At 33.0% G+C, this 19966-nt stretch overlaps 3 protein-coding genes across 5 annotated transcripts; all 3 read right to left on the bottom strand.

The window, feature by feature from the left end:
• Positions 1-2126: 2126 nt before the first annotated feature.
• LOC111316651 (senescence-associated carboxylesterase 101) lies at positions 2127-5367 on the bottom strand. The gene is made up of 4 exons (XM_022918700.2): positions 4940-5367; positions 4466-4817; positions 3436-4008; positions 2127-3268 (listed from the first exon to the last, which is right to left on the bottom strand). The coding sequence occupies exons 1-4, from the start codon at positions 4948-4950 to the stop codon at positions 2432-2434; spliced, it is 1773 nt and encodes a 590-aa protein (XP_022774435.2). The 5' UTR covers positions 4951-5367; the 3' UTR covers positions 2127-2431.
• A 761-nt stretch (positions 5368-6128) lies between these two features.
• Positions 6129-14216, bottom strand: LOC111316650 (sulfatase and phosphatidylinositolglycan class N domain-containing protein). 3 transcript variants are annotated; one of them, XR_016333067.1, is made up of 18 exons: positions 13686-14216; positions 13165-13356; positions 12917-13072; positions 12216-12509; positions 11688-11905; positions 11515-11589; positions 11277-11343; positions 10544-10869; positions 9909-10142; positions 9630-9817; positions 9015-9156; positions 8813-8921; positions 8495-8597; positions 8192-8381; positions 7693-8104; positions 7553-7611; positions 6932-7037; positions 6129-6764 (listed from the first exon to the last, which is right to left on the bottom strand). XR_016333067.1 is itself a non-coding variant. In XM_022918694.2 (18 exons), exons 1-18 carry the CDS (start codon positions 13921-13923, stop codon positions 6600-6602), a joined length of 2961 nt encoding a protein of 986 aa, XP_022774429.2. In that variant the 5' UTR covers positions 13924-14216; the 3' UTR covers positions 6129-6599. The 3 variants fall into 3 exon arrangements, 2 of the variants coding, with proteins under 2 accessions (XP_022774429.2, XP_022774433.2); XM_022918694.2 differs by having other exon boundaries at positions 7693-7791; XM_022918698.2 differs by lacking the exons at positions 6129-6764; positions 8192-8381 and having other exon boundaries at positions 6949-7037; positions 7693-7791.
• A 1605-nt stretch (positions 14217-15821) lies between these two features.
• Positions 15822-19598, bottom strand: EMB506 (Ankyrin repeat family protein). The gene is made up of 7 exons (XM_022918693.2): positions 19112-19598; positions 17846-17925; positions 17540-17638; positions 17351-17449; positions 17157-17255; positions 16973-17071; positions 15822-16567 (listed from the first exon to the last, which is right to left on the bottom strand). The coding sequence occupies exons 1-7, from the start codon at positions 19482-19484 to the stop codon at positions 16463-16465; spliced, it is 954 nt and encodes a 317-aa protein (XP_022774428.2). The 5' UTR covers positions 19485-19598; the 3' UTR covers positions 15822-16462.
• Between the last annotated feature and the right edge of the window lie 368 nt (positions 19599-19966).

Raw genomic sequence — 19966 nt, 5'->3', positions numbered from 1 at the left:
AATGTACTGTCCTTCCCTGTTCTTTGCTGATTGCTTCCTGATCTTGTGATAAATACAAGGGTGAAATAAGGGCAGGCCACGTTGAACACTGCAGAAATAATTGAAGTTTCTGCAGTTTTCCATTTCCTTCAAAATACTAGTCTATTTCATGAAAAGCTGTCTCTGAAAATCATCAAATGTACATTTTTCCTTTTGAACTAATTCAAAGCCAAATTGTGCCATCAAGAAATTGAAACATATGCCAAGAGAGAAAACTTAAAAATAAGGTTCAAAATCCCAAAAATTCCATTGTCAACCTGACCATGAAAGCAAAGATTAAGCAACATTTTTTTCTAGTGAGGGAAGGTGCTTTCTGTTTCATTTGCATGTTCTTGTAGGTCCCACTGAAAGCTAGTTGGGTTCCAAGATTGGTTTGTATCTAAAAAATTCATTTCATTGTATCATATAAAATATTTTACTTATATTATATTTTATATAAAAATTATATATTATAATTTATATTGATATAAAAATATAAAATATAATTTTTTAATTTTATTTATAATTTTTTTAAAATTTTTATTTATATTATTTTTATATCATGTATCGAATTACAAATTGTCTTTTATTTGTGTTTACATTTAACAGCTCATTCCCATTCTGGCATTCAAACACAGCTGGATCTTGCCAATGATTTTGTTTGCATGCTCATCAGGTAAAGCTAGTAATGATGATAAGATTAACATTTAGCTGTTCAAAAGTTTTAGGTAATGAATAGATGGATTGATTTGAAGGATTGTGTAACAACTTTTATCATTTTTTCGAACAAAGTTTAAAGACTTTTCAATCTAAAATCTTTTTTGAAATTCATAGATTAGATTTAGATGGATACAAAACCAACAAAAATGTTATAGAATAGAGGTCCGTGATAAGTTAATAAAAATACTATTAAACATTTAATTTAAAACAATAATTTATCATGCTATAAATTTAAAAAAAATTGTAAAAAGCATAGTAACAAGCAAGAACAATAAAACAAAACTTGGATTTTTGTATTATGTTAAATATTTAACATAAAATCAATTAATAATAGATGATGAAATTTACCTTAAATAAAAAATCATGTAAAATTTAATATTTAATAGATGTTGGATATCACAACTTTAACAAAGTCTTGCTGGATTGTGAAAAAGGAACCCTTCAAGGGACGAAGAGAAGCTATGTTGTGAAAAGAAGTAGTAACTTACATTCCTTCTTGACATTTTGGAATGTGAAACTTGGCTTATTGAAGTAAGGATCAAAGATTGTTTATTTTAGAACTAGGCTTCATGTTTATTTTAGAACTTGGCTTCATCGTGAATAGATCTGTTCAAAGAGTCGGGATATTTATTTGAACTCGAAAGTGTGTCCAAATTTAAAGAGGATTTAGATAAAAAAAAAAATTATTAATCGGGTTTGTGCATAATTTTAAATTTATTTAAATTTTAAGTTAAATTTTGAATAAACAATCTAAAATTTGAGACCGATCCACTCTGACTCAAATTCACATATATATAATTTATTTATATATATAAATAAACAATAAAAAATATATATTTTATTAAACTTAATTTTTATTCTTATATAAATTTTATTTTTTATTTTTACATATATAATTTTTATTTTTAATTTATATATATGTAAATTAAATATAATTTCATTAAACTTAATTTAATAAAAAAATTTTAAATTTTTTATTATTTAAATTAAGTTTAACGGGTGGGTTTATGATTTATTATTTTAATTTGAGCCAGACTTAAAAAAATTTTAAGACTCGAAATTTTGAGCCGAATTAAATCTAAACAAATATATAAATTATTAATATCAAGCATGAGTTTAACTCGAATCTAGTTCGACTCATGAATACTTTTAAATTTTTGAATCTGTTATTGATTCCATAATTCAGATTATCTTATGATATTCAACAGAAAAAAGTCTTAGCTCAAAATATCACACTAATTCTATGATAATGTGGCATTATAGGAAAGAAGGAAACCAACCATAAGCAATTAGAAATTAAGATTTCTTATAGGAGAAGATGCAGCTTGGCAAATTCATTCCAGAAGATGTGTTTCATAGAACATTACACTGAACTGGCTTCAAAGAAGTAGGATCAATCTCATTGCATATTATTCATGGCAATGCATTTTGGCATTTGCATAATAATTGATGAAAAATCAATACATTTAGGTTCTGTGTTGTATTTTTTTTTTTACTTGGAGACTGTTAGGATTTAAACCTTAATAATGATAACTAAGAGTCTAGTATTATACTAACAGGTCACGCAACTATTGGCAAAATACAAGGTGCTTTCACTTTGGTTTCATATGGAGGTTCACTAGACCTTTGACCACACAAATTGTATAGCCTGAACTTTAAGGTTTAAGCACGGACTAGACCTTATATCTATATTTTAATTGAGTACCAAGCACCCACTGCTAGCATATTGGTGATATTTACAAGTTTTCATGAAGTCAATCAATGGTGAATTGCGATCAGGTTCGATAATCTTCTCATACTCTTTCCACCATTGCATAAAGCTGCTGCCTTTCAAGAAAATTTCTGAAGATACTGCAGACTTCTTGATTTGTTCCATAGCATACTGCTCAAACTCCATTAGTTTCTGTCTTGGTAACTCTCTTTCTCTGATACTAGCATCTGCATTATTATCCAGTGATTTGCACCATATCCGAGCCTCTTCCACATGTGCCCAAAAGCAAGAATCATCTGTTAGAATAACATCCACATTTTTTTTCTTGCTAATAGAAAAGCCATTTTGTTTTTCGGCTTCTTCCAGCCACTTCTCCAACTTGATGTAATGATGTGATCTGCCAACAGTTGTATAGTTCTTTTGGCCAGTCTTGTAGTAATCAGCTATATCAAGTGGCTCAATCATTCTTCTGTAGGTTGCCCCAGCAAGCAGCCACCGTTTACGCAAGCACACCGGTTCTTTCTGAGGGTTTTTCTCTGTTTGTGCAACAATATCTTTCCAGTAGTTAGTGAGAAGTTTCTTGTGCCTGTCAATGTCCTTGTCCGGTCGAGAGAATCGGTTCTTATAACAATCATAGTAACCTATTTCTTTAGCCTTGGAAACCTTCTTATACCATTCTAGTGAGGCCATTGATATTTTTATAACATTTAATTTCTTGGCAGGGTCAAAAGCCTTCCTCTTGCTTAACATACAACTCTCTTCCAGCTTTTCCAAGTTCTTGATTAAGTTGTCGAAGTCATTGTTTTGTAGCTGTTGATTCTACAAAATTCAGATAAAGACATCAGATCGGAAATGAGGTTTCGAAAAGTTTGATGAGCATAATAACAAAATGACAACAAAAAAATTCATTTTTTCTTACACATATCCTAAGGGAATAAAAAAAAATGATATACCACTCCCATAATGTGGAAACAAATTTAATATACCTGTCCTTTTTGGAGTCCAATTGCTTCTAACTGTAAGATTGTCCCTGCCCTAAGTGAATTTGGCATCAAGTCACTAAGCTGTGAGATTCCTTTGCAGATTATCAAAGACTCCAGTTGTTCAACAACCCTCCCATAATCAACAATCAACTGTTCCTCATTCCCAGCACGTGCCAATCCCATTGCTACCAGTAGTTTTGAAATCGCTTCAGGGTTTTCAGAACAAGTACATCCCATTTCACAACACAAAAGAAATGTACCAAAAGGCGTATAATAATCAGGTTGTGAAGTCAAGCCCATGGTGTAAAGAGGATGGGGAGTAATGAAGAGTCTTGGAACGATGTCTTTGCTTGCAGCAACATGAAGGAAACAAGAATGCCGTGCCAGATGTTCGGATATGGCTTGTTGAAAGCCTTTGTCGCCGACTAGTGGTGAACCAAAAGTGACACAGAGGGGGCGTTGGCGTTTAGCAGTTGAAACGTCCAGGCTTTCTAGCAGCCATAAGGTGAAGAGAGAGGCAACAGATCCTCCTAAACCGTGTCCAGTTACAATTAAGGGATTGGAACTCCCGTCACACTGCATAAAAATTAAGATATAACATAATTATTATTATCAGTATACCTTGTTGTTATACTTCATTAATTAACCTAGAAATAATTAGAGCCTAAAATAGATGCAAAACTTGATTTATAGACATGTAGTTCCTCTGTAACAGATTCATTCATTGTCAGTGATCATACCAAATTTGCAGTCAGGGTGTAAAATGCAAGATTTCTTTTCATTGAACTTCCTCCTATATTTTAACATATTCCCACTAGAGAAAAAATAACTGCTTAGATGTTTGCAGTCGGAGACTTGGAGTAACTCCAGACTGGGGTTATCCAATTTTTTTGGTACTAAGGATTCTAACAGCAAATTTGCTAGATGCCATGTTTAAGGGCGTCTGTATAAACCAATTAAGCTAAGGCTCGGGGTTTATCTAATCTTAACAAAGGTTATAGAGCAAATTATTAAGGAATAGAAAGGCACCTACCTGAGCTTTAAGTTGCAAGAGCTCAGTCATCTGTGCAGCAAAAAGGGTAATCGCTGCTTTATGAATAGAGAAGGAGTGGCCATTGCTGCACAAGAATTCAAAGAAAGGAAAACTGTTCTTCAGATCTGTGGATGAAACCAATTCTGGTTCTTGAAGGTGGGATTCGGTACAAATAGGAGATTTGATAAAAACAATGATGTTAATGTTAGCTTCTTGATAAGCCTTCCATGAGAAACCCCTTTGCGGCTCATTTAGGTTGACTCCTCTATAACAATCCAAGATTTTCGCCCATGAAAGTTTGAGCAACCCAGAGCTGACCATGAAATTTGCAACCTCTGAGCCACTGCTGAATCTGTAATTGAGAACAGAAAATAAAGAAAGAAAGAAAGAAAGTACATAAGTTTGGTTAACAGTGAAAAAACGCAGTCCATTATAGTTATCAAAACAAAAAAAGAATGAAACTTTCTGACATACAATTGGTTCATCTTGGCCGCTATGATTTGATCTTTGGTTAGAAAATAGGAAGACTGGGAATAACAAAAATAACAGTCTTAGCCATGAGCAAAGCAGGAGACTTTTTATTATAGGGGGAGGAATCAGTCCACCAAGTCAATACTATTATTCTATGAACCGACGTCCCTTTTCCTTAGCCTTTTTCTTTACCAACTTCCTGAATGAAGTTGAGCAGTTTCCTGGATGCTAGACTCAAAAGAGAGGAAAATACACTGTCCCCATCAATGCAGATGCCAGGAAATTGAACATTGTTTTGTTTGATTTTCTTCCAGGGTCAGATTCAGATGCAGAAATTTCTGTTCTGTTTAATCTGGTCTTCAGGTCTATGATGATGACACTTGGTATTGTCTGATATTCAACTTAAAAAAACCTTGCTTCTTATCATGAATCGATGGATGTAGTAGATGTTTTTGAATAAATATTTAGTTCAATCAATCAACCATGGAGTATTGAAAAAGTTAATTTGAACGTAAATTCCTTACCGTCACAAGTATATATGAAAGTTTGGAATATAAACTACATTGAGAGGAATTAAAAAAGAGTTTTTTTTTTTATTATTATTATATAATTTTACAAGCACAAGTGCAATGCAAAGACTTCCAAGTCATTTATCTTAATGCTACCATAGTCTAAATTAAACACGAAAGCCTAAAACACAATACATAACATTACACAAATATAATATGAAATTAAAATATTAATTTAATTTAAAATTTTACTAATAATTATATATAAATTTAATAAAAAATATATTTTTTATATTATCATATTAACATTAATTATAATATGTAATTTTTACATAAAAACTAATATAAATACATAAATTTTAATATTTTATATAATACGAATACATAAAAACTAATATAAATACATAAATTTTAATATTTTATATAATACGAATTTAATTTAAACACGCTTGATATCGAAATTTTGATAAAGTCTTGTACATCAATGTTGGTATGGGCGTATCCCAAAAAACAAAAGAGTTGACTCAACTCTCCCGAGAAATTTCTCCCAGGAAAATTCTGAGAATCTAATTAAGAAAGAAGTTAGGGATTTACTTTAGTTTTAAAATACTTTTCAAATATCACATACATTTTCAAAGTACTCCAGCAGTCAACAGACACATGTATCTCTTCAAGTCCCTCCATTTCATATCGAAAAAATATCATCATATTCCAAATAAGCGATTTGCTTTATATATTCGAAGATTCCATGTTCTTTCCACAGCTGGAAAGCAAGCATTGGATGCCTAAAACTTTTCTTTTACAACTGGGTGAAGAAAGAAAAAAGCCATAATGAAATAACATTTATAGACGCTTCAGATTGGCAAGGACAAGGAAAAGCCAAGGGCGACTACGTCACAAATCACAAGCCAACTTCAATTAACAAATCCAAAATGATTTGTATCAATGAATGGGAAGCACTTGGAAAATCCCATATGTCCAAATCTCTTACAGACAAAAGCTAACAGGAAGCATTGTTAACAAGGGAAGCAAAAAAAGTTTCAGATTAGGGCTGCTCCAAAGTCGTTGAAAGCCTCAGAATCGGAATCTATGTGCTCATGTCACAAAGAAATCGTGTACCTGATTCTAATGCATTGCATCTAGTTTCTTGTGAATCACATTACTTTTCGAGAAGCAGGGTTAGCTGATCTAATTTGGATATCTTTTGTGTATATGTTTGTGAGGGCAAAAAGTAGCAGCACAAACACAACTTGTGCACTCACGATTCCAAAATGACTGATGCTATTACCGATTTCCATCCAGCTTCCTGTGTTCCTCACCTGTTAATTAGAATAGCAAATTGGTGAGGCTCTCAGGAAATAACTATAACCTATGAGGTGATTTCACATAATTTGCTTACTTTTGTGAAAAGCAAGGTTCAAAAGAGCTAAAATATCCATGAAGAAAATTGGCTGCGCCAAAATATATTTTTGAAAAAATGTCATACCAGGAAGAAGAAGTGGATGGTCATCACGTCTGAAAATAAAATAACAAGGAAATAGCATCCCAACCGTTGAACTTGCAGTAGTTTGGTTATTGCACTGAATGCACATCTGTGTTTTGAATGAAGCGAAAATCAAACCTTGTTGCCTCAATTAAAGAACAAGTAGAACCACGTAAAACAACACATGAGATAAATACAAGATAATCTCTCAGATATTGAGAACTTTAATTATGAAAAGGGATGTTTATAGTCGGTGTTAATTTCTATATTACAACTGCAAAAACGTCAATTTCTAACCAAAAGTTGGTATAGTTTTTATTGACTATGCTCTGGCATATACTATGAAAAGCATCCAATAGTTGGAATGAAAGGATGATTCACTTATAAGGTATGGTTCTGGTGTTTGAAGGAGTTCTGAAGCCACAGTTTCTTAAGTTAGGGAGATTCCACAAAAAAAAAAAAAGGAGAGAGAGATCAAATTTAATAATATTCTATGAAGGGAACAAGAAAGTAACCAAGCACGCATAAAAACTAGTGGCAGAAAAAAGAATGGTCACGGAAGCCTTAAGGTGCCATTGAAGCATCACTGATCATTTTGATACTTTCGCAAACCAAGAAACTTACATAACAAGCATGAATGGTATGAATAACTTGAAGATAAGGAGGGCTGCCATCAGAAAGGGCTGCAATCAAAAGTAAATCGTTTCAGCAGGGCTTCCAAGGATAAACTGTAAAGATATCTTTGTGGTTTAAACATTACTTACACTGAAGACAGTGATGAACCTGTAGACAGATGAAATCTCGAAACTAGCAATACTTGCAAAATTTCCCGTCCCAAAGAAGGCCACGTTAAATAAAACCATCTAGCAAAGACAGCCCATCAGTGCCATGTGAATTACAAACAGTAAAATCCTCTAAACTAAGCAACTCATATTCCTTTCAGACTTTTCTATTTTAACTTGGTTGAGAGAGCGAGATGGGGGGCTGAGTGCAACAAAAGACGTGGGAAAAGCAGTTCAATTAACATTATTGCTTGTACTTCAGTTTTCAATGGTCTTGCATGAAAATAGATTTCATCCAAAGATAAAGATAAATCAGTCTTCAAATAAGAATTTCTAATGAATAACACTCTCTATCGTAGCTATTTTGTCCAAGTGAATATAGCAGTCGCAACTCCTGAGGAGAAATACATGAAGAATAAATTCATAACTGATGCAAATATAAGAGCAGAATAATAGAACAGATAGAGAAACGATGACTCACAAAGGCTAATGGAATTCTCACATCAGACAGTTGCAAATATCTGACGTCATTTTCAAGAAATATATGTTCATTCAAATTCTTCTTAGAAGCAGAAGATGTTTTTCCTTTACTCAAGTAAAGAAGTAAGTTTTCAAACAGTATCCATGCCATTAATACAAGAGCAAGTGCACCATAGAAGACGGCTTCATATCTGCACAGGTTTAACAAAAAAAGGGGGAAAATCATAACATGCATCATATTTGTCCATTTGCAGAATACTGTTAATTAAGTACCATAATGACAGAAGTTTAAAATGAGATATACCCAATAGAGAGTAGAAGGAATGTTGGTGCGAAGCCAAGAAATATAGAATTGAGTCTAGACAAGAGGCCATTATCTGAAAACAATGGGAGGACCATCGAGAAACCTACAAAAAACAAATATTTAGGACAAAAATATAGGGAACATACAAATTAAACAACATAAAATTAATTTAGCATCAGAAAGAAAATGATTTTCAGAAAGTCTCCAATTTAATTAAAAAAATATCATTGTTTGTACATTATAAAGGGCAAATGCCCCACAATAGCTTTATAGAAGGGCCTGAAAACACGGGGAAAGGAGAAGACTACAAAAGTATACCAGCAAGGAACCAGTTCATCAGCTGGTGTATTGCATGTAGTTCTTGCTTCTCTGTTCTGTGAGAGGTAGATAGGAACACCATCACCGATGATAACCCAACCAAAAGAGCCTGATTTTCAAGCAGTAAAAGCAATTAATTATAAATCTGTTAACAAGATATATGATCTTCATTTCAGAAGCAAGTAGAGAGACAGCCGCCTACCTGTAGGTGAAAGAGCATAGGGAACCTGGATTGTTTCATGTCATGCGTACAGATACCTAACCAATATTTATTCCCATCAGCATGCAGGTCCAGCCACTTTGCAGTGAATCCTATTAAGGTAATTATCGCTCCACTTGCAATTCTACAGACATGATTGTCACAAGGCATAAGTCATAATCAATTCAAATGTAATAGTTAATCGAATTAAGCAAAGAGACCTGATACATTAAGTTTCCACCATTCTTAAAGAATTAAAGTTTATGAACTAGCAATAATTTTAAGAAATCTTAACTTTTGGCATAAAGATTTGATTAAATTCATTTGCCAGGAAAGAGCGAGTACAAGATCATACTTCAATTCAGCAACATTATTCCATTAAAGCAATCTGCTATTCTGCTGACTAATCACTCACAATCAGAGAAACACGCTCTAGGAATGATTGAAGTTAGAATGTGTTTCTCTGGAAGCAATCTACTTCCTAAACATTATTGAGAAATCGTGGTCTCTCGGGGTTTTACTAACCTCTTCGAGAAGATTTTCTTTTGTCAAGCCATTCCAGATTTCTTTAAATAAAAAGAAAATTACAATACAGGAAGATGAAGGAAGGCAACTCACACCAACTTATTATTATCAGGAATTTCTGCTGGCATTAAAGTAAATAGAGACAAGAACCAACAAGTAAGGCAAACAAAAACTGGAATTCCAGATCTCCAAGGAATTAAATTGTAAAGATAGATAGAAGCAATGGCTCCCGCTACTAGGAAGCACCAAGTGTAGAGTTTTCTCTCAGTGAAGCTATGCACCTGCACAAGGTACCATAAAAAATTGTTTAGAATGCTAAACTATCATTTTATAATCATCACAAGAACAAAACAGGATGTGTTACTACCATACCAGGAACTCAAGAATGAACACTGACACCACACCAGTGATCAGAAGTTTAATGACATAGTTGAATTTCCTCCCACTTAAGTGTCTCCATAGTGCCTTTATAAACTGATGTTCATTGAAGATTTGTGTCCAGAGAAATATTGTCATGGCAAAGTACGCATGGTAAAGGGGAGGGGAGTGCTCCAGAAACAGTAAAAAGCTGGTTATTCCCATAAACAGACAGCCCCATAAGTAAACCTGCCATACAGAATGATACGTGAGGAATGTAGCAACTAACTGGAAGAAACAAACATTGTTTTTCCTTTCCTAGAAAATGCAATTAGATGACAAACAATACAACAAGAAGCAAGGAAAGCAAACAATCATGATAAATATTTTAAATACGATAATAACACGGTTGGTGCACGCAATGAAACTAAGGTAAGCATGAATGATATAACAGGGTAGCTCTTGTGAGCTGAAAACAATAAGGTAATTCAGAAGAATTTAAATAACCATAGCATCAGAATAGGGAAAACCTTTTGGCTTCAAACTTCATAAAAATCATGAAAAAAAAGTTATTTCATTTTCATTTATTTTCGACCTTATCTGCGATTAAAAGTAAAGACCAAAAGTGGTTAAGCTTACATAGACATTACTTTTCCTGTATTATATTTCTGGCGAACTGCTTCTTCCTTTGTATATATATCTCCTAACAATGAAGTATAAGCTTGCAGAACATGAACAACAAGAAAGACCATCCAACCGATATATCCCAGGGTAATAATGGTCATCAGCATAAGCCAATCATAAGTTTGAAAATAATGAAGTCCCTTCAGTGACAAGTTTCTGAGATTTTCAGATAGCTGCATGGCAGCCTTATAGTCTCTAGCACTTAGCAAATCCTCAATTTGTCTCAACATAGAGGAATAATGAGCAAGCGGCTTGAAAGGCTTGAAATATAATGAACTTGATCGCTTTATTTCTAAGTTTGTCAAGGAAAATGAATTAGAAAATAGCCAATTCATAACATCGCAATCCTTTCCACATATGAAAATCAGAATCAAACGGAGTATTGATAACTGATAAAGAAATGCGGATAGTAGGAAGTAATAAAATTGCGAGGGGCCAAAATCCGGTCAACATTTCAAGAAGTTAAAAATAGTATTACTAAGTAAATACATGAAACACAAAGTTCCAGCTAACAAAACTAAGTTTAAATTTCAAGAGGAACAATACTTCCTAAATCATTGAACTTTCAGATGACCTTTGAAAGATATAACATTATTTTACTTTGTACTAAAATTCTTTCAAGGAATTAAGGAAAAAATAATAAGGTTTTAATGCAGTATCATATCGCAAAGAACTAAAATCAGTATACGAAGAGGATACGTGATTTGCATAGAAACTGGTTAAGAATCTGCTTTGTGTTAGCTAGCACAGCTTCAACCTCTTCTTCCTGAACATTAAAGACAGAATTAATTTCATAAGTTCTCTACCCATTTATTATAATTAAAACTTAGTTGCATTTAAAAAAAATCTAATTATTCCATCTTTGATAGAGAATAAACAATCCACTATAACAAACCTCAAAGGAAGTGTTATATTAATGAAAAATATTTGGACTCACCTCTTTCATGTCAACATAACCAAGAGGTAAATTCCCAACTGAATTGACCGGACAAGGCAAACCAAGAAGAGTTGACTGCCACATAAATTTAGGAGCGTGTCAGTTCAATGTGGTCAAATTATGTTTCAAAGAAATGCTTTCACTTGGAACATGTATTGTCAAGGTTACACAACCATGAGGGGTGCAATATCAGCTTGATTGACATCAACCCTTTCAATTCCATTGAGGTCCCATTCTTTAGGTGTTGGTGTGTCATGCAAATGTTCATCAACAAAACGAAGAACATGATCAGAGTGATCTTCTCCAGAGATTGGCTTGGGATGTTTAATGCCTGCTCCCCAAGCGACTAGAGGGGTATCAGTGTTTGAAGGATGTCCATCCCCATGACTACCTATTCATGAAACCCTATTCATGTCAGAATCTGTAACTGGAAACTATCAAAGGAAACAAAAAAAAGAAATAAAGGAAGAAAGAAACATTAAGAAGTAGCAAATTAGTTGTGGTCTAGTAAAAATTTATATTTAACTATGGCCAAGGCATTGCCTGATACACACACCTTTCCTTCAAGGAGGTTTCAAGTTTAGGTGTAATATCAAAAGACTTTAAGCCACACAGCCTGGAGAAATATAACTAATATGTTGCTATCTCCTAGCTATAACAGCTAAATGAAAGTAAGGTGAAGTATATAAGAGTTCTCCAACCTTTATCACTCATTCCATGATCTGCTGTGAAAATATATGATGTACGGTTGTCCTTGTAGTAACTCTGAAGAAGCTTATAAACACGTTCGGCAATATAATCAACAACCTTTACATTATTGAGATAAATGGAAGAAAAGGGACGATGTGCGTGACCATTCGAATCACAACCAAGTAGATGCAGAAATATAACAAGATTATTTTGTTGAAGTAACTTTTTCAACTGTGGATCTTCATTAGACCTATTCAGAAGGCTCTTAAATTGATCAAAAGACCACTCATCCAAAAAGGAAGCATCTGCATTTACATCAATTGAATTAAGTATGGAACATACATGAGCATCACAAAAGCTGAAAAACGAACAGAAGTGAGCATCATATACAAGGATTTCAAAAGATCCAGAAGTAATAAGATTAATGACACAATTTAAACTTCTGGAAGGTGTCAAGACATGTACAGTATGCTCATATAAATGCAATCTCACCCCAACAGAAATAAACTAGATATGACAAGAAAGCAAAGAAGCAATATCAAAAAATGATGGCTTAGATATTTAATAGTAGATTAATAGTTCCAAAATATTAATTTGATCTGAACCCTTTTTTTTCCTTTTATATTTAACTTTAGGCCTTCTACTTTCTTTGCTTTAAGGATGAACTCATAAATTAAAGAGAAAATTGCCTTTGACAGAATTATAAGCAGACCAGTTGCGAAGTCTTCAAACTCATGAGGATAGGTATTCCAAGTGCTGTGTGGCAAAGCGCCACAAAATATTGGAACAATATCTGGGCTACCAAAAGAAAATGTATGCCGGCTCTGATTAAAAACTGAATCAAATTCTACTGGATTAGCTTTCCATCCTGCAACCAATATGGAAGAGCTTTAGTAATTTAAAATATATATCTATTGGTCAATTCTACCATGGTGATACAACAATGCTTAAAATATTAACCTTTTGTAACTGCACTAGGGTCCTCATAGAAACCAGCAATTATAGCAACATGTCCAGGTCTTGACTCTGTTGGAGGCCGAGCATGAGATACTCCCCATCGACCTTGATTCTTAATCACACTTCTTAAAAATGGTGCTCTGAAATTCCCTTCTGAATCCGGCTCGAAAAACTTATCAGCACGTAAGCCATCCGCTGCAATGATATAGTTTTACCAAAAATCAGCAATTACAGCAAACATTAAAATTGAGTAGCCAACAAAGAAAACTAAAAAGTTCAAACTTTTACTGAAATTGCATCAAAACTATCATGAACCTTATTGAACTCTCCATATTTCATGTCAAAACATAGCCTTTTAGTACAAATCTAACATACCCCAAATGTTCTTTAGTTCTATTACCAATCAATTATCCAAAGCAACTGATTCACATCAAACTAGCATCCATTCAACCAAGAAAAAGACCAACACCAACAATACATCATATCTTTGAACCCAAAGAAAAAAACGAAGAAGGAGCTTTTACCAACAAGGAGAACGAGGCGCTTAGCGGGAGCAGAGAAGCGAGGGGAGACAAGATCCATGCCATGAACAATGGGTGTCTTGAAATAGATGTCGAAGATGCTTAACATGTAAACAGCATGTAGGATCACCCCTAGGATCACCAGCCATGTTTCTCTTCTCTTCACCCATTTTCTTCTTCTGGGTATGCTTCCTTTGCTTTGCTTTGAGTCTCTGTTGCCCAAGATCCCATCGCCACCCATCTTTTTCTTTTACTTTTTCAATTTGGTTTCCGTGTTTTAACCTTTAAACCAAAAATACTTGGTCGCAGCTCTCTCAAGTCGACAAGAAAATACAACTCCTAGTCCTAACTACTACAAGAAATGTCTATAATTTGATTTCCTGATCTTAACTTAAAAAAATGTGAAATATTATAAGACACAGATTAGTGCAAAATTTTTGTTCTATTTTACCATTCTTTTTTTATCAAATCATGAAATTTCTATTAAAATTTCTAAAAATTATGCAATCAAAAGACAAAAAAATTATAATAAATGTTTAATAAATTTGAAATATAAAATTTAATATTAAAAATTTTTTTTGACTGAGAATAAGTTAGAGGAGCTTAAGATCCAAGACAAGCTTTTTGTAAAAAAAAAAAAAAGTATATGGGTATTAATTGTGTAAGATTTTATGATTGTTAAAATTATCGTGATTTTAAAAAATGGCATGCTCTTCTCTGAAAAAAGAAAATGAACGCAAGTGTCTAAACAAAATTTTCCATGTTTAAGGCTGTCATGGGTTAGTTTTTAAAGAAATGGGTCTAAAACTTAGGTCTCCATAGTGGGTTTTCCAATTTCCATCCTAATAAGAAACTGAAAATATTGCAAGCCTAAGTGCTTTTCGGGCCATAAGCCCAAGAGTACTATATAAGGGTGATAGGACACTCAAGCAACCATCTCTTTTAAGGACAAAGATCAAAAGAGCAACACTAATGGCTCCAGCCAGCCAGCAATGTTGGACACTCAAGCCGTTGCCGAGCAAGAGGTTTCTGCTGCTGCAGAAATGGTTAACATTGTGCTGGCAAACCATTTTAGTGAAAATTACACCAGCCTTGTGGAAAGCAATGAGCTTTGTTGCCTTCTTATTGGAGCTGGATACAAGATATAACTCAATTATGTTTATTGAAAGATAGAGTAAAATACGTGATGATATAATATGAATACAATATGAATAAAATATATAAAAATAATATAATTTAAAATTTAAAAAAAATTATAAATAAGTTTAATAAAATAAAAAAATTATATTTTATATTTTCATTTCGACACGAACTATGATAAATGATTTTTATGTAAAATATGATATGAATAAAGTATTTTACATTATATATAAATTGTCAAATTTATTGTAAGAGTTGAGGGGTTTATAAGGAGGACACTTAGATATGATAATTTTAAATATGATATGAATAATATTATTAAAAAAAAAGTTATAAAAATAATATGATTTAAAATTTTATTAAAAATTCTTTATGAATTTAGTAAAAATAAAAAAATAATATTTCATGTTTAGCATATTATTATATTATAATAATTTTCGTATTTTACAATGTTTGATGCAAAATAAATAAATATGAATACACGAATTATTATTCAAATGACAGATCTAAATAAGGGTTACTGGTTCTTTCTTTTCTTTACTTCTTTTTTTTTAACTAGTAGGATTTTTTTTTTTTTCAAACAATGTTAGTTGAAACTTGAAATGCTACGCACAATGATACTCTTAAGGTTAAAATATTTAAAAAAATCTTTAAATTATTTTAATTTTGTACAAATAAATCTTTAAATTTTTATTGCACTTAAATAAATTTTTATTCTTTAATTTGTATCCAAGGAATATAAACCCTTATTTCAAATAAAAAAAAGATTTATATTAAAAGTTTATATAGATATAAATTAAAAAATAAATATTTATTTTGATACAAATTAAAAGTTAATAATTTATTTGAATACAAATTAAAATTTAAAAATTTATTCTTATTTCTCATTTTAACTGTCCATTAATCAGTTTGGGATTTTTAACTCAAATTGATGATAGAATAAAAAAGAGAGCATTCTTCAGACCAATTTTCTAATAAATAATTTCAAACTACTTCTCAAATTAAAACACACTTCTAATTTTCTCAACTACAATAATGTAAAGAAGAGTGGAATTTTCAACAAATACAGTGCTTTGCATTTACATCCAGGGAAAGTAACATTCATAAATCATAATGAACAGAATGGAACAATTGAAAGGGAAAGTTTAAGCAAGTGAATCATCTGATATCACTTAATGCCGATTCTACTACAACACCTCCAGCTAAACTGAAATGACAAACAGACATTCTACTTCCAACTGTAAGTAATTGGATTGTCATATGGCGATAGTCTTCCTTCCACTTTGACCATCACTTACAGCAACATTACAGCAGGCTTACACCCTTGGGATGAATGTTGATTGTCTTATGGTTCCTACTCCATGCAGACCATGTCATCGCATCAGTGCGTTTTTTGAATGCATCACATGTATTCCTATGTTCCAGACAGTTATATATGACGTAGGATCATGAACTAAACATTCCAGGATTTTCGATGATGAGAGGATTCTTAAGATGAATTTGACAACTCTTAAGTTTTGTGTCCGGTATATGCTCAGTCTGAAAATGTAGGACTGCTTAGAAGATTAAAGAACCATGCAGTAAAACAATCCTTTCCGACTGTAAATTCCATCTCAAATTCCAGGCATGCCAGCTGCCAATCAAAGATACCTGTCAGCTGGCAGTATCTTCAGTAACTTGGCAAGGTCATAAGACTTGAAGTCCCTCCCATAACACAAGCTTAAATCCAAGGCAGTTTTCCCATCCTGAAATGCAGGAATTCTAGAACATTAAATTTACATTCATCAACAGCATAAAGGAAAACTGCATGATCCATGTTTCACTGCCATGACCAAAAGTATTTGACGGCAAAATAGCAAGTGATACATTATTTCTCAGCAAAGGAACAAAAGAAAAAGTACTGAAATATGCAGAAAAAAAGAAAATAAGTAAGCACACTTATTCACATTATACATGTTAGACATTGAAAAAAAAGTGAAAGGTAAGAGAAAGGTTAGCACTAGGCAGCCCCTTGCATGGACTTTGTTACTATAGTTGCCAGTTGTAAAGAAAACTAGGCACATAATATAACTAAATAGACCTTCCTACCTCCTGAAACAAATATTCAACAATACAGAAAATGATATTGTTATTTTTGCCATACTGCTTACCTTGTTTTTTCTGGTCTTATCTGCACCATTGATCAACAAAACTTTTGCTATATCTCTATTTCTACTTTGCACAGCAATGTGCAATGGGGTCCATCCATCCTGTAAGAAGGGGTTGCAAAAGAACTAAGAAACAAAGTCACAAGCTAGCTAATATCAGGGTCAAGAAAGTTTACAAGCGGCTCACTCTATCAGCAACATTGACGTCAGCATTGTACTTGAGCAATAATTTCACAGTTTGCATAGCACCAACATGAACTGCATAATGAAGTGGGGTAGCACCATCCTGTTATCAGGATAAAGAGATTAATTCAAGTTTAATGAGTGTAAAAAAGGAACATGAAGCTGAGACAGGGTTATGATAACAAAATGCTACCTCACCTTATCTTTGACATGCGGACTTGCACCTTTTCTTAAAAGATGACTGATTACAGCCTCCTTTTTACCCATAATTGCCTTATGAAGAGCAGTGTGACCATCCTGTCTCATTATATCAAAATCAGATTGTGTATACTAGGAACTGGCAAACCTAAAATTTACATATTAAATTTCAGTTTGAATAAAAGTTACCTTATCCACCTCATCTATATTTAGTCCATCTTCAAGTAGCTTGTCCATAAAAGGTATCTGCAATGATAGTGCAAGAGTTTGAAGTGGCTTCCATTTGGCCTGCAAATCAGTGTCACAAGAAGCTTAAATAGTTAGTCCATAAGAAAATGTATGCTTTTATGTTTTAAAAATGCCCTAGCAAATGAAAAATAGTTCAATATCTTATAGAGCTAGAGCAATAACGGAAGAAATGTCTGTTACAAAATACTGATATAGGAAAATAAAATTATTATATAACAAAACAAGATGTAAAGCATTCAGAATTACAGTTGAGATTTTTCTCAGGTTAGGAGAGGCATTCTGTTGCAGAATTGCTTTTTCTTCTGGTCCCAAAAGCTGCTCAACCTCTGCAACAATCAGAGAACCTCCAGATACAGTTCATCTTTGCTAAAGGTAGTTTGTAAGAAAACACATAAAAAGTAGTTATAAAACAAGGATGTCCAACAAGTACAAGAAAGAAGACGACCAGTGCAGATGAATTAAAGATACGACTCCATGCTTTTGCAGCAAATGAATCAGAAATTGGCTTACAGTCGATTATATTAGTTTGAAAGCTTAAAAGTCAAGCTGCAATATAAGACATCAAGCACTAGATACCAACTGGGTATAAATGGAGATTATTATTAGAACAAAGCTTATATCTTCATATATAAAGATGAAAATGTAAATCAATCAACAGAAATATATCATCTTGCATCAGTTGTTTTCTGATTCGGAAAAGACCAAAACATCACGCATTCCCCATTCTGATTCGGAAAAGACCAAAACACCATGCATTCCCCTATCCACCACATAGAGGATAGAAACGGGACAAGAATTAAATCATATGAAGTTCTGAATCAGTAAAAGCAACATCTTTACCACTCGACTAATCACCTCTCCGGCCATTCAATTAAATTGGAATTAACTATCACCTCAAGAATGATAGTCTAAGGCTAATTAGCAAATTCAAATCACCACCTCCTAATTTCACATTTTTGAGGCATTAGAATGAAAATAATATTTACAATTATTTTTGACATAAGTGTCAGATGTAACAGAAAGGATCACATTAGATATGGGCCATAGCCTTAAACTCTTCTCCATCCTATGAAGGACTACAAAATGCAGCCTTGCCCTCAGGCCTAGTTAGAAAACACAAATTACTTAAGAACTATTATTATAATCTATTAAGTTAATAAACAGTACCAGTAGCTCTACCCTATGAGCCTTACTAGTAGACCTGGCAAGCCATGCATCCACGTCCGTCTATTTCGTGTCTAACACATCTAAAATGCGAAAATTACCATGTCAAATTCATATGGATACCCCAAACATAAAACACATATTTTGGTTTTTGCCAAAGCATTCGCATTTTTATTTTTGGTATCATTTTCGTGTCACACGTCATGTTTAAAATTTACAGGTCTACTTACCAGCATGCCTTAAAGTACCAAATTGAATAATAAAAACAATCAAAATTCCTATCTAGAGTCTACATACAAAAACATAAGTATTTAAACAAGTAAGTTCCTTTCCAATCAAAAGGCAAACCTTTGACAAGGTCTTCCTCATACTGGTTCCTTGCATACTTGTCAATAATCCCAACATCATTTCCCTCTTGAAAACCAGACTCGTCATTCTCTTCCATTTCCTCCTCCTCCTCTTCTTCTTCTTCTTCATATTCACTTCCACTTCCATCATCTGGATCTTCCCAGATTCCTTGATGGGTATTTAAAGAAGCTGTCGAAGAACTCGAATTACCCACACAAAGCCTTGGAAAGCTTCCACCTGAATTGCCCAACTTGACACTTTTGTCTCTGGCCTGGAAGCTTAAAGTTGGAAGTGGAGTTGAAACAACAGGAGAGAATTGTAAATGACCCATCAATGGAAACCTTGTTGCTATAATCCAAGATGAAACCGCCATACTTTTACCACAAGGTGGAACAGTTTTGGGTTTATTGTACGATCAGAAGGGAACCTCTAAAGAGGGTTTTAAGGTTTATGTGTTTATTTTTGTTGCGCTTTTCTCTCCCTTCCCTATCCATTGGAAAGGGTTTTATTTCTGTGTTCATATTTAGACCAAACTTTTGGCATGAAATGGGCAAAGCCCAAACGCTTAGCGTAGGCTTTTCTATGGGGAGAACATATGAGAGAAATAAAATATGTAAACATTAGTTATATATACAGTTTTATTTGTTAAAATTAATTATGATTTTAATAAATTAAGCTTTTATATTTGAACAAAAATGTTTTATTCAAACATTTGTTTTAATTGATACATGATTTTTTATCCAATTAAAAATTATAATTTATAAGGGTTTTTTTTTTTTTAAAGAACATTAACAAACCACTTAAAACAACACAGGCACCCTGGCCTGGTTTAAACCCCATTTAACAGCTCCAACA

This window comes from Durio zibethinus, chromosome 24 (genome assembly GCF_047325235.1).
Source record: "Durio zibethinus cultivar Kanyao isolate XHJ-2024 chromosome 24, ASM4732523v1, whole genome shotgun sequence".
NCBI classification, from domain to species: domain Eukaryota; kingdom Viridiplantae; phylum Streptophyta; class Magnoliopsida; order Malvales; family Malvaceae; genus Durio; species Durio zibethinus.
This window is presented reverse-complemented; position numbering and strand designations above follow the sequence as displayed.

Coding starts and splice junctions, on each gene's coding strand:
- LOC111316651 (XM_022918700.2), bottom strand. Junction 4,009..4,465: donor TCTTGCAACTTAAAGCTCAG/GTAGGTGCCTTT, acceptor ATTTTTATGCAG/TGTGACGGGAGTTCCAATCC. Junction 3,269..3,435: donor TTGGACTCCAAAAAGGACAG/GTATATTAAATT, acceptor TGAATTTTGTAG/AATCAACAGCTACAAAACAA.
- LOC111316650 (XM_022918694.2), bottom strand. CDS start 13,923: ATGGGTGGCGATGGGATCTTGGGCAACAGAGACTCAAAGCAAAGCAAA. Junction 11,590..11,687: donor CTGATATTGCACCCCTCATG/GTTGTGTAACCT, acceptor TTTATGTGGCAG/TCAACTCTTCTTGGTTTGCC. Junction 8,382..8,494: donor TTCCTTCTACTCTCTATTGG/GTATATCTCATT, acceptor AAACCTGTGCAG/ATATGAAGCCGTCTTCTATG.
- EMB506 (XM_022918693.2), bottom strand. CDS start 19,484: ATGGCGGTTTCATCTTGGATTATAGCAACAAGGTTTCCATTGATGGGT. Junction 17,926..19,111: donor TGAGGAAGACCTTGTCAAAG/GTTTGCCTTTTG, acceptor TGATTGTTGCAG/AGGTTGAGCAGCTTTTGGGA. Junction 17,450..17,539: donor ATATAGATGAGGTGGATAAG/GTAACTTTTATT, acceptor ATAATGAGACAG/GATGGTCACACTGCTCTTCA.